Raw genomic sequence first — 14,226 nt, 5'->3', positions numbered from 1 at the left:
ATTGCCTTCCCCAGTCATTTGAGCTTTACCCCCAGCAAGCTGAGTACTGATTTTACTGACCCCAAAAGGATGGAAGGCTGAGTCAACCTTGAGCTGGCTACCTGAACCCAGCTTCCGCCGGCATCAAGGTCATATTGTGAGCAGAGCTTGGACTGCAATACTGCAGCTTACCACTTTGGTGTAGTGGTTAAGTGTGCGGATTCTTATCTGGGAGAACCGGGTTTGATTTTCCACTCCTCCAGTTACAGCTGCTGGAATGGGTTAGCCATAGCTATCACAGTTGTTGTCCTTGAAAGGACGGCTTCTGTGAGAGCCCCACCCACCTCACAGGGTGTCTGTTGTGGGGGGAGAAGATATAGGAGATTGTAAGCCTCTCTGAGTCTCTGATTCAGAGAGAAGGATGGGGTATAAATCTGCAGTCTTCTTCTCCTTCTCTGTGCCACAGGGCTGCTAATATGCAAGTATACAGTAATACAATAATAGCATAGAATACCAGTAACCCATGCCAAGGAGTAGGGTTCCATTTAATCACTCCAGGTTGATACCACTGAAAGTCTTGACCTTCTGATATGGAGAGACTGGGGAGTGAGAGAATAAATGGCCACCGTAAGAGCAATAGTCTTTGAAATTTCCCTTCTGGTACAGATCATAGAGATAAGAGGCAGCCAAGAGTGTTGCCTCAAAGGCTGGCATGCAGTGGGTCCATCCAGTGGAGCTAGAGAGAAGAAGAGGGGGCAGGTAATTGTTCATCTTCCACACCAGGCACCCTGAGGAGTCTATCACACTCCCCTCCCTTTTGCCTTGCTCTATTGAGTAGTGGGAGGTGGTTGCCACAGCTTCAGTCACATCCTTTCTTCCAACCTCTATTTGCAGGTAGGATGGGGTAGGGGCAACTGCTTTGCCACCATCCCCTCTTTTCTTGCAAGCAGGATGTGACAAGACTCAGACTGGAGGCACCTGAAGGTGCACATCCCTCTTGCATCCTACTTGAGCAAAAGATGAGGAGGGGACCCTTAGGATAGAACTAGCCTGAATTCTAAAAAAAGAAAAGACAAGTGCCGACATCCCAAGGAATCCATGTTCTCCAGGCTTCTAAACATTATGTAAGTTCTCCCACTCAAGTGGGGGAAGTGAGGAACTAAACAGAATGAGAAGCAGAGCTATCATCATGCAGTTCCAAATGAAGCAGCTCCATTTACCATGGCAAGAGGCTGAGCAATGTGGCCAGAAAAGAATTCAAAATAAATCCATAGGGGGAGAGAAAAAGAGATATGTATCCACAATGGGTGCCTCAACACATGCATTTTATATGATGCATATATTTTATATGATGTTTATGAAATCCTATAAAGTGGTGGTGAAGGCTGCTAAAAAAGAATTTTATGCAGTCTCCATCGCATCTGCCAGCTCTCACCCAGCACAATTATTTAAGGCATGGCTTTTTTTTGGAGCAGGAATGCACAGGAACGCAGTTCTGGCTGGCTCAGTGTCAGGGGGTGTGGCCTAATATACAAATGAGTCCCCGCTGGGCCTTTTCTACCAAAAAAGCCTTTTGTGAAACAGTGATGACATCAGGGAGTGTGGCCTAATATGCCAATGAGTTCCTGCTGGACTTTTTCTACAAACAAAGCTCTGATTTGGGGTATTTAGATCCTTAACTTATCTCCCTGAGAAAATTCAAAATATTAGGAAGTCAGTCATTAGCTGTGAGGCTTTGATGAGCTTTTTTGCATATGAAGTTTTGTCACTCTGTCATGACCTCCTGGCTGATGTTGATACAGTAAGTGAACTGAAGACCCCTTGCCTGTCTTTGGTTTCTGTATTTTAAAGCTTCAACCAGCTCTCCTGAGCTGATGTTGACAGGATTCTTGGTGCTGTTAGGCCAACCACATGCCTCTTAGACCTATGTCTTTTATGGCTGGTGAAAGCCAGTGGTGAGGGGATATGGAGCCCTTTGGTGGACATTATCAACCTGTCCCCAAGTTCAGGGGTCTACCAAGAGGGATTGGAAGAGGCTGCAGTTGTGCTGCTCTTGAAAAAACAACTTTGGATCCTATGGATCCTTCCAATTATCGCCCAGTCTCAAATCTTTTGTTTCTGGGTAAGGTAATAGAAAGAGCAGCAGCAGAGCAGCTCCAGAAATTTCTGGATAACACATTAGCATTAGATCCATTTCAGTCTGGTTTCTGCCTTGACCAAGGGATGGAGATGGCTCTGGACGCACTCACAGACAATCTCTGTAGGCAATTGGACTAAAGCAGGTTGGCTCCGCTGCTATTGCATAGTCTTACAGCAGTGTTCAACACTGTCAATTATGGTCTTTTGACCCACTGCCTTGTTTCCACTGATGTAGGAGTTCATGGGGTAACCTTACAATGGCTCACCTCATTTCTCCATGGCTGGGGACAGAGACAGTATCAACTAGGCACCCAATGATATGTGGGGTTCCTCAGGGAGCAATCCTCTCCTCGATGTTATTTATCTACACGTGTCCCCTTGCCCAGCTGGCGTAGAGTTTTGGGCTGGGCTGATGCCACCCAGCTATAATTGTTGATGGGCAGCTGCCTGATACTGTTCCTGCACATCTGGCTGAGGGTTTGGAGGCTGTGGTGAGATGGTTAAAGCAGAGTCAGTTGAGACAGAATCTTGATAAGATGGAAGTTCTATAAATGGGTGGGGGAGACATGGATCTGGGAGGCCAACTCCTGTCTCTTGATGGAGTACCTCTACCACTGGCAGGGCTTTTTATAAAAAGGAGGAATGCACAGGAATGCAGTATCAGGGGATATGGCCTGATATGCAAATTAGTTCCTGCTGGGCTTTTTCTACAAAAAAAAATCCCTGACCACTAGCACCGTCAAGAGCCAGGGTGTGATTCTGGATGCCTCCTTGTCAATGGAGGCCCAGATATCAAATGTTGTCAGCCTGGCATTTATCCAGCTGTGCCAAGTCAGGCAACTGGCCCCTTACCTGTCTCACCCTGACCTAGCTATGATGATCCATGCAATGGTCACCTCGAGACTAGATTACTGTAACTTGCACTATGTAGGGCTGCCCTTGAGGCTGACCCAGAAACTCCAGCTGGTCCAGAATTCTGGTCTGTGGATCCTTACAGGGACCCCCCACATGGTACATATTCAACCTGTGCAGCTGCACTGGCTTCCAGTGGAGTACTGAATCAGGTTCAAGTTTCTGGTGTTAGCCTTCAAAGCCTTTAATGGCTTGGGATCCATGTACCTTTGGGACCACATCTCCTGGTATACCCCCAGAAGACCTTTACACTCTGGTGATAAGAACTTCCTGGTGGTCCCAAGCCTGAGTGATATCTGGCTGTCCTCAACTAGGACTGGGGTTTTTTCTACCCTGGCCCCTACCTCATGGAACTCTCTGCCAAACATCCATGCCCTGCAGAACTTGTTGCCATTCCTCAGGGCATGTAAGGCAGAGATGTTCCTCCAGACATTTGGCTGACAGTGATGGTCCTCCTTCTAATCTGGCACTCCTCTTTCTTTCCTCACCCCTCTCCTCTATGAGGCAAGGATATTTCCAGAAAACTTTCATCACCAGACCAGCTAACACTCCTGAAAATTGGATTTTTATGTATCATTTAATTTTGGATTTTTTAATGCTCTAGGTAAGATTTGTACAGTTATTACTATTGTATACCACCCTGACCCCTGTTTTTCAGGGGAGGGAAGATGAAAAGTTTAATAAATAAATCCCCCCTGTCCCCAATGGGTATTTCCCTATCACTGCTCAGTTGGCCAGTGTGGAGAAGGATAGTGGGAAATGGGGGAGAATGTCAGCAGTATGCTGACATGATAATGTCACTCCCCATGCTCCCATAAACACCAGAATTCCTGGCACCCTAGGCCCCACCCCCACCCTGGGCAGACCCAGGAAGGTGAGGGTAGGGGTGGCATTAGTCCATGTGCTCCTTGGAGCCCACCAAACGTAGGTTCTGAGGAAGGCACATGCCACCACTCCAGCCAGCCACTTTCACTTTCCTGAGTGTGTGCAGACTCAGGAAGGTGAGAGCAGCAGGGTGACACATGCTCTTCTGGGAGACCACCTTCCCTGTGCAGACCTGAAGGCAAGAGCAGTGGTGCAAGGGGAGAGAGCACTGGTGGAACCCCTGTAGGACGGGTGGCACCCTAGGAGGTCCCTATCTGGCCTACTCCTATGCACCAGCCAGCCCTATCCAAAGCAATGCCTTTCTGGCAACATCATTATATTGCTGGCAAGGGCTGCCCTTGAAATGACCATTCTCTTCCACTCCACATTACCAGTTTTTTTAAAAAAAAATATCAGCAGTTGAATATTTTTATAATGATCTACCTCAGGGCCTCCCAATGTGGTGCCCATGCTGCCATGGTACCCACCAGCTTTCCTGGTGCTTACCAAGAGTTTTTAGAAAGTGGGCAGGTCCAGGTGGGACTTTTTCCTTGCATGTCTTCTGTTTGGCTACTGGAGTTTTGATTGTGCAGATTAAAAAAAACATTACTTCAGAACTTACCATAGTTTTGAAGTATATGAAAGCAGAATGAATGAGAATTGCAAATATATGAAGTTTTAGTTATAATTTTGGAGTAGTGTATTGACACAGTTCCATTAGTCTTTGTACTTACTCTTACCATGACTACGCTTTGGATAAAGTCCACTAATACCGACAATGGAAATATAGACCTTTTTTTGAGCATTTATGTGAGAGACCTTATTTGAGAGACTTTACTGTATCGACTTTTGCACTTACATTTTGAATATTAATTGTTAATAGATATATGCACTGCGCCACACAATTTATTTTTGTTTTTGCCAGATCTTTAACTGTGTTTTTTCCTCATTTCCTAACAATCCCCAGTTGGGGGCAGGGGGTCCCCCAGTTTGGAGGCCCTTCCCCAACTTCAGGGTCATCAGAAAGTGGGGTAGGGAGAGGGAAATGTCTGCTGGGCACTCCATCATTCCCTATGGAAACTGATTCCCACAGGGTATAATGGAGAATTGATCTGCAGGTAACTGGAGCTCTGGGGGGGGCTGTTTTTTGAGACAGGGGCACCAGATTTTTAGCATAGCATCCAGTGCCTCTCCCCAAAATACCCTCCAAGTTTCAAATCAATTGGACCAGGGAGTCCAATTCTATAAGCCCCCAAAGAAGGTGCTCCAATTCTTCATTATTTCCAAAGGAGGGAAGGCATTTAAAAGGTGTGCAGTCCCTTTAAATGTGATAGCCAGAACTCCCTTTTGAGTTCAGTTATGCTTGTCACAACCTGGCTCCTGGCTCCACCCCCAATGTCTCCTGGCTCCACCGCCAAAGTCCCCAGATATTTCTTGAATTGGACTTGGCAACCCTAACCTGCACTGTTCCAGTGGACTATTAGATTAAGGCAGATCAGCTGATCCTGTGGACTTCTGCTGTGCTGAGACATGGGTGGAACCTTTGTTCCCTGTCCTTTCAGTGCACTGTGCAAGGACAGATTTGTTCCCACTGTACCTAGCATTGTGAATTCATATAACTCGAGGTATGCCTGATCACGTTCTGATCATCAGGATGAACAAACCAACTACAGGAATAAATTCTGTGGGAGGGTGATCCAAGGAATACATCAACAAGCAAACAGCTCTTGCACATTCTCTAAAAACCTCTCTGAAGGAAAAACATCAGAAAAAGTGTGCCTTATTTTTTTGTGATTATGTCTTCATCCTTGATGGCTGTTTTTAAGGGGGGTTTTTTAACTAAAAGAAAATATCCCTGTGTATGAAATGGAACGCTCCACTATTTAGCAAGTCTTTGTTGAATGAGTCATCCAGGCTGTTTCTTATTGGCTGAGATAGTTAGCATCCAAGGGATTGTCTAGCAGAGGCTGCAAGGCCCTGCTTCATTCACAGAAATGCTGGTATGCTAGCCAGCTCTTTCATTCACATATACAGAATTCCATTCACATTTTCCCATTTTTTTATCTGCTTCTAATGAAGGGAATCACTTCTGAATGACAGAGATTTCGGCTTGTTACTGAACACAAGACCAGAAATTATCTATACTATGTATGTTTGCTGTTGCTAGGGTAGCAGAAGGAAAGAAAAAATGAATGCAGTGTGGATGCTGTAGCAGGTTTGCAGTATGATGAAAGGCTACTCTGCAGATCACTAGAAATCAGCTTTTACAATGAATAGGACATTTCCATTCATCACTACTGGGATCAGAGGTGCTACCTTCATTTATGTATCATCAGTTATTCTCATTAAATACCTGCATTGAAAGATGCTTTTGTGTGATTGCATTTTATGTTCTCTAGCCTTTAGCGGGGAAGAAGTGCAGGATACCCTTTGAGTAATTGATTGATTTGTGTGTTGCAATATGATTGCTTTGGTTTTTAAAAAGTTGCAGTGCCATTATGCTGATCAGTCTTCTTGCACTATAGTCATAGATTCATAATTTGCAATGCAGTTAGAGCTCAGTCACTAGGGTATAATTCAGAGTTCACAGACAATGTTAAATTGTGTATTCTTACAACAAATAAATGAACTTAAAATTTTTGATATGTCAGTTTGCCATCTTTTCAAATTAGGGTTTTTAAGTGTACATTATTACCATTGTAATTTTCAGTATCTTTCATTTTCCCTTTTTAAAACAGAGCAGAACATTGCTGCAACATCTTAAACAGACTTCTATCATTAGTGATTTTCAACTTTAAATTAAGCATTGAGAGTTCAAATTAAGGTATCTTGTGTTGTGGCTGGTCAGACTGAAAGGGACCACTTTTCATTGCCAAAGATCAGAAAGTATTTTTCTTCAACCACAAGTGCTTCATGTAATGCAGCATCTTAAAAAACTTACCAATGCAGAGAGGGGAGGGGAGAGAGAAAAATGGGATGGCATTCCCCCACACCCCAGGAAAAAACAGCAATGAAATAAAAATGATGTGAAACACCCTCCAGGGTAAAGCACCTTTTAAAAATAGACTTCAGATTTTCTGAAAGAAAAAGACCAGATTCTTTATTTACGGTATAATTTTATCACCCACAGTTGAATTGGTAATGCTACTAGTTTGGTTGTTTGAAATCCTGGTCGGTGATTTGTGTGCTGAGGTTTACAGGAATGTTTTTCATTAAAATGTTACTGTATTCCTTCCTAAATATGCCATATTTTATAGAGTCATAGGTCTAGAATACAGGCAACCTCCCCATATTTTAATAGAGCTGTCATTTAGGTGGGGAAAAGTTAATACAGCTATTTAAAGCTATCACAGGCATCATATGGTTGTAAAAAAAGTAGGAAGGAAGGATGAGATTCTCTGTCTGTTTAAGAAAAAGAAAATTTGAGAATTGATTGGTGGTGGTGTGCTGTAAGTGGGTGGATTCCCCCCCCCCACAGGAAGTGATTTGCAGCGTTCACTGAGCCTTTTGTTGAAAAGGGTCCTTCTCATTTTTGTGAGTCATGCTTTAACTGTGAACGAGTTGGCAGCTCTGAGCAGGACTGGGATCTTTCTCTTGCATAGAAAAACTACCGCTTTACCTAGCTTGGCCAGGGAATCTTATGCAAAGTTCCTTTAATTTTTTTATTTAAAAGAAATTTCCCAAATAAGCAATTTTTTACCCTCCATTTTTGCTGTTCTGAATCGTTTGCTATGTTAGCACAGGAATTCTTTGATTTGCAGGAACATACCCATGGTTCCAGATAGAAGGGCATGCTTCAACGTACCAAGTATAACCGCTTCAGGAATGATTCGGTAACCTCGGTTGATGATCTTATTCATAATTTGTCCATGAACAGCAAAATTGCAGCAGGTGGGACAGCTTCAGCACCATCACCATACTTGGTCTTGCCTGAGGTTCTGCAAAAGGACCAGGATGGACCCACAACCCTTTGCACTCTTATGCACAAAGTGTCCCACTTGAAACTCTCCAATACAGGCAGTCTTTTGGGTATTAAAAACCTCTCTTCTGCAGTGAAGGAGCTTGCTGTCTCCAAGATGCAGGGTAGCTCAGCAGCAGACGCTTCAGACAACGCATGTAACCTTACCTCTACCGCTCCGTCTTCTCAGCAGGACAAGAGCAAGATGAGTACAGGGAAAAAAAGCTGGCCAGAAGAAATGCACCTGGGAGGTGAAGACTGGCATCAAGGGAGCAATGTTGCCAACAAAGTCTCCCAAGGGTGGCTGCATTCAAATGAGAAGATACTGGGACCTGGAGTGACATACATTGTGAAGGTTGGTCTGCTTTCTTTCCATTCTCTTTTTTTAATCAATGGAAGATCTTTTCTTGTTTCAGCAGCAGGCTAGAGAGGCTGAAAGGACCTCTGTTTGCACATTTCCTTTCTGGGAGTCTTGGGAGGAATGCTAAGTACAGAAATACATTGTCAGAAAACCAGGTTAATTTATTTTAATTAAGGAAACGTGCATGCTGACGTTGGCAGTGAATATGATTTAAAGCAGTGGTAAAGGAATATTTCTAAAACAAAAGGCTATGTCCCCCTCCCACCGGAATATTGCACATCTATTGTACTTATTGGTTTCTAGTGTGTATGCTGTTCCTTATAGTACAAGAGGTGAGAGTAACATCTTTGTGAGGGGTGGTCCTGTGCTTTTCATTTACCATATTTAAAGCTTCAAGTACATCCAGTGAAATCTATATTTGTGTGCATGTCTTTATTTTAAAATGTGTGATGGGCAAAAGCCACAGCTTGCAGTATTTGCCTTATTTTGCAAACATGAAATATTCAGTCTTTGAGCGGTGCAGGCAAAATGCAGTCTTGTTTTACATAACAGACATTCAACTACTTCAACAGCATTTCTTTCAGCACACTGATAGTCTAGTTGCAGAGCAACAACAACAAAAAATTGCATGTTTCTAGGTCAATGTGGCTGAAACATTTGAATGTTCTTAAAGTACGTTCTGAAGAAGGTACAGTGTAAGGTTTGCTGATAAATCTGATGGCTTGCTTGACAGGAATGAAAGATTCCAATGTGTATACAGAGTACCTGGCTGAAACACTGCGTAGTGAATAATAAGTCTTCCTAATGGATTTTTTAATTTACTATAGTGCTAAGCAAAAAAAAAAAACCTTTAAAAGAAGTCTTAATGTCTACAAAATAAGCTGAATGTTGTCAAAAGAAAAGTTACAGTGTTTCAAATCATGCAACAGGGTCCATCTTTAACCTGCACTTAGTGCAAGTTCCCTTGGTTCATATTAAGTATCTTTCCATCTGTCTTAAAAGCCTGCTTTGGTCAAATGTGGCTATGAGATATGGTGATTGTTTAAGGATGGTAATTACAAGGGTTTTGTTAAGAGTAATATTTAGTAAACGCTGAGCCATCCCTCATATCAAACTGACCATTGTGTGTAAAGTGAGATGAGATCATTACTGCAGCCTTAGTTTATGTGCTAAGTGCTATCTGTTCATTAAAGAGGAAAGTAATTTGAGGATGGACCTTAGAGCAGCTATTCTCACCAATTCATATTCACCAAAATTGCTTGTGGTCTACCAAGTCCAGAAACCTGACTATTACTGAGGTGCTATCACTCATGGATACATTAGGAAAGATTTTGTTACCTATGGTTTCTGTAGAATCTAAGTGCACATATTGACTTTTAGACATTTTAGATTTGCTACTATACTCTAAAAGGGCAATGCTCATTGCTGGATACGCACAGAAGCCATTGAGATAACAGGAGTATTATAGGATGTTGCATGGCCCTTTTATTACAAAACAGCAAATACATAAAAATACGATGTAATACATCTGAGCAATATATAAAAAGTCAGCTTAAATGTAAGAGCTGCAGCAAAGGCCTATTGAAAACACAGTGCCAAGGAAACAGGATACCAAGTTAGAAATATTTTTATTGTTCATCTACTAATTACAAATACTTAACTGTCAGTCAGGTCTGTTTTTTCATTGGCTAGTTTTTGAATTTTTATCAATGATCAAAGAATTTATTCCCATGAGAAATGCTGTTGTCATGTTAAGAAACACTTTTTGTCCATTCCAAATATCAAATTTACATAGCATACAATAAAATGATCATAATGGTAACATTGCTTATCTGGAGAACTTCTGCCAATTTTAGACCACCATCTAATTATTCACTGTGACATTAGTTACATTGATTGTTAATCATTACAATTATGTTGATTGTTAGTCATCACAATTACTGTAATTGGTATAAGCCAGTAAAGTATCTTTGGTGGACTGTAGCTAAAAGATTCTGCCCAAAAGAAGGTAGAAAAACCCAAATTCAATAAGCTCAGTCCTAGTCAGTCATGAATCCTCATCCTCAAATGCATGCAAAATGAACATTGCCATAGCACCATAAAATCATCTGATCATTCTCCGCTAGATCTTTGGCCATATTTTCTTGCTTTTTTAAAAAATGTAGATAAGTAGAATTGATACCAGCAGTATCATTTGATATTTGATATTAGATTGGAATGTATATTCCTATTGCAAATAATTTAGCCTGGGAAGACATGTTAAATATAGAGATTCTGTCTCTTCCTTATTTTTATGGAAAGAGGCATACATAAGCATGTTAAAAAAGGAACTATGTCGCTGGTTAAAAAGCCACAGCATAATTACTTTGATATTAATTGAAAAAGGATTGCAGGTCCATTGACTTTGGCACAACTATTAAGTGTATTGCTTCAATATATAGAGAGATCTTAGAAATGGTCATAGTCAACATTGATGGATGTCTATGTGTGAGAGTATGGGATTAAAGAAAACCCCAAAGTGACTATGGATGGTATTAACAAACCATCTCAGTGTTTTATGTGGTTGTCTGCACTTATGTTTCTAGAAGAACATAAGCAAGTGGAAATGTAGTGTGGGGTGCACATAGGGCTAGATGGGGAATGAAACTTAACTTGAGGATCTTTCTTGTCCTTCAGATCAATTGATTTTGTAAAATAAAACAGTTGTTTTATATCTTAAATGATTGGCTTTCTAGTTTTTCAGGAAAATTATGACTTGTTTCCAGTGCCTAATTATTTATTTTGCAGTTAACTGGCAAGGCTCAGTGCTAACAATGAGAAGCAAATAGAGATTTAGTTGAGAGATTGCCTTCATTTCTGAAGCCGCATTGTCTAAAAGCCATAATCTAATATTTTATTATATAGAGCTGTGTTCAATGAAAGACACTAGTCTATATGTACACTATGTGGGAAAATACACCTTGGTCTAAAAAGGGTGTTAGACCTGGATGAGCCAGGCTAGCTTAATCTTGTCAGATCTCACAAACTAAGCAGGATTATCCCTCGTTAGTATTTGGATGAAAGACTACCAAGGAAATCCAGGGTGGCTACATGGAGGCAGGCCATAGCAGACCACCTCTGAACATCTCTTGCCTTGAAAATCCTATGGGGTTGCCATAAGTCGAGTGCAACTTGACAGCACTTTACATACACACACACACACACACAGCAAGAGTGCACATATAATCAGTGCCCCTGAAGTTGTACATCTGCATGTGCATTGCCATCTATATCACAAAGGTCTCATTGCACTGGTTGTATATGCCTTTAGAGAGGAATGTGCAATTCCATTGAGGACCCCTAATTGTTAATCAGTGTAGCTAGATGTCCAAAATCAGATTGCATTTAAAGGCTTGTTTATTTGAAGGAGAGGATAATTAGTTTGGCATGTGCAACATATAAATAACTAAAACAAAAACAAAAATATTAAAGTTTTTTTAGTATTAATATTCTACTCTCTTTCTTTAGCTAATGTCAGCCAATATTCCCTTTACAAACATTACAGCTAAGATATTTTTAAACACTGAAACGTAAACATAACTAGGTATGCATTCAGCCTTCTGATTTCATTTTTTCTTTAGTTTATTTTCAATAAAAATATAGAAATAAAACCAATACAGACGAAAGTCTGAAATATGAATGACAAAGCTATTATAAGACATCAATTAAACAAGCTCAAAATTAATTTCTCATTCTCAACATGAAAGCATTCCATTTTCCAAATACATCAGATGTTTGGCCAAGTAGTTATCAAATTAGTTTACACAGACAAATACATTCTACTCATTTCTCTAATCTTTCTTCGGGATTAAGTTTTTCTTCCATTCTGTATAAAAAATTAGCCTTGCCATTGTTATGACATTAAGTACAAATTTTACATGATTCAACAAAAAACAAAAACACCTCCAGGGACAATGGCAGCTTTTTCCTTATACCTTTAGAGATAACTGTAGTAATCATATTCCAGAATTTGGTTGCTCTCCTACACTCTACTATACTAGAAATGTATAACATTGGCACTGGTAGCCCCACCCAATGAATCCCATTACCGACCAATTCCCACTAACCCCTTGATATATTTTTGCTAATTTATAGGGATATAGGTGCCACATATAGCATTTTCATTAAATTGGCAGACAGGTTTACTGAGGAGTTTAAACTTTTTAACACTGATGCCCAAACCCTTGAGGCTTTAAAATCTTCATCCAGAGTTTTGCAAATGTTTTCTACCTTTTACTACCAGCACTAACAGAAAATTATATATTTTAGAGAATATGTTCCTTTCACCATTTATAGCTAATTTTTCAAAACTTGTCAAATGGCCTATTTCATCTTTACATAGTAATGTTTGTAGAAAATTTTTAACCTGTAGATACTGAAACCAAGGAATTTGCCCACTGATTACAGTTATTTCTGCAAATGTCACAACTTTGCTGATCAGAGATTAAGGATTTACAACAGATTTCCCAGATTTTAAAATTTCCTTCCTTTGTAGTTTGAATAAAGTCTTTAGATCTTAGAAACCAGTGGTGATATTCCAAGAGCTAATTTTGGTCAGACCTTTATCTAGGCATTTTCTAATAATAAAAATAATAATAATAATAAGTTTTTATTTATATCCCGCCCTCCTCGCCGAGGCAGGCTCAGGGCGGCTTACAGAACATGATCTTGTATCATGATATAACAATACAGGTAAAATCAATCAGCAATATAAATACAAATATAAATTAATGTTAAAAAGCTAAAAAACAGTATGGTGGTGCTACAGTCTCTATTTATCCAGGCAGCGTAATATTCAGTCTGGTTACGTCTTGAAGGCTTCTTGGAAGAGGACAGTTTTGCAGGCCCTGCGGAACTGGTTGAGGTCCTGCAGGGCCCGCACCTCCTCCGGCAGCTGATTCCACCATTGGGGCGCTTTTATAGAGAAGGCCAGCTCCCTAGTTGTTTTAAGTTTGGCCTCCTTAGGCCCAGGGATTTCCAAAAGATTTTGTGAACTGGAACGCAGTGCTCTCTGGGGAACATATGGAGAGAGGCGGTCCCTAAGGTAGGCAGGTCCTCGGCCATATAGGGCTTTATAGGTAATAACCAGCACCTTGTAACGAACCCGGTATACAATTGGCAGCCAGTGCAGTTCCCGCAGCCTAGGCCACATGTGTTCCCACCGGGGCAGTCCCACTAGCAGCCTGGCTGCTGCGTTCTGCACTAGCTGTAGTTTCCGCGTTCGGTACAGGGGCAGCCCCATGTAGAGGGCATTACAGTAGTCCAATCTTGAGGTGACCGTTGCATGGATCACTGTTGCCAGGTCGCCTCACTCCAAGAAGGGGGCCAACTGCCTCGCCCGCTTAAGATGAAAAAGGGCGGATTTGGCAGTGGCCGCTATCTGGGCCTCCATTGTCAAGGAGGACTCCAGTAGCACTCCCAAGCTCCTGACTTCACACACTGGTACCAGTGGTGTCCCGTCAAAAGCTGGAAGGGGAATCCCTCCTTCCAGGGCACTGTGGCCTAGGCAAAGGACCTCTGTCTTCGCTGGATTCAATTTCAACCTGCTCAACTTGATCCAGTCAGCATTGATAACAAAATTATCCTTACCATAATAATTATTTTAATATCTTTTATTGAACCAAATCCAGACTTTTAAAGGTATCAAAACAAAAGATTGATCAATTAGAGTAAATGTTGTGTCTTTATCTTCTTTTATCCATTGTTATCCAACCTATTCTAGTTGAATAGTAATACTTTTGAACATTGGGAATTCCCAAACCCCTTTTACAATCTTATCCTGAGTATCTTGAAAATTTATCCTAGGTATCTTATAATTCCAGATAAAGATAGATAGACATATTTATTTATTTATTTATTTTATTTAGAATTTATATCCCGCCCTTCCTACAAGTGGCTCAGGGCGGCTTCCAACATTAGATCCAACATAAATTAAACAATATTTAAACATGTAAGGGAATAACTTTAAAACAGA

General features: G+C 41.0%; 1 protein-coding gene across 1 annotated transcript in view; it reads left to right on the top strand.

Annotated features, from left to right (window-relative positions):
* The first annotated feature begins 7,557 nt into the window (after window positions 1-7,557).
* The window catches only part of SHC3 (SHC adaptor protein 3), a 107,522-nt gene continuing 100,853 nt past the window's right edge, over window positions 7,558-14,226 (top strand). The window contains 1 exon segment of the mRNA XM_060235485.1: window positions 7,558-8,207. Within this exon segment, the coding sequence (XP_060091468.1) occupies window positions 7,686-8,207 (522 nt within the window). The 5' untranslated portion in view covers window positions 7,558-7,685.

Source organism: Heteronotia binoei, chromosome 4, assembly GCF_032191835.1.
Source record: "Heteronotia binoei isolate CCM8104 ecotype False Entrance Well chromosome 4, APGP_CSIRO_Hbin_v1, whole genome shotgun sequence".
Classification (NCBI taxonomy): Eukaryota; Metazoa; Chordata; class Lepidosauria; order Squamata; family Gekkonidae; genus Heteronotia; species Heteronotia binoei.
This window is presented reverse-complemented; position numbering and strand designations above follow the sequence as displayed.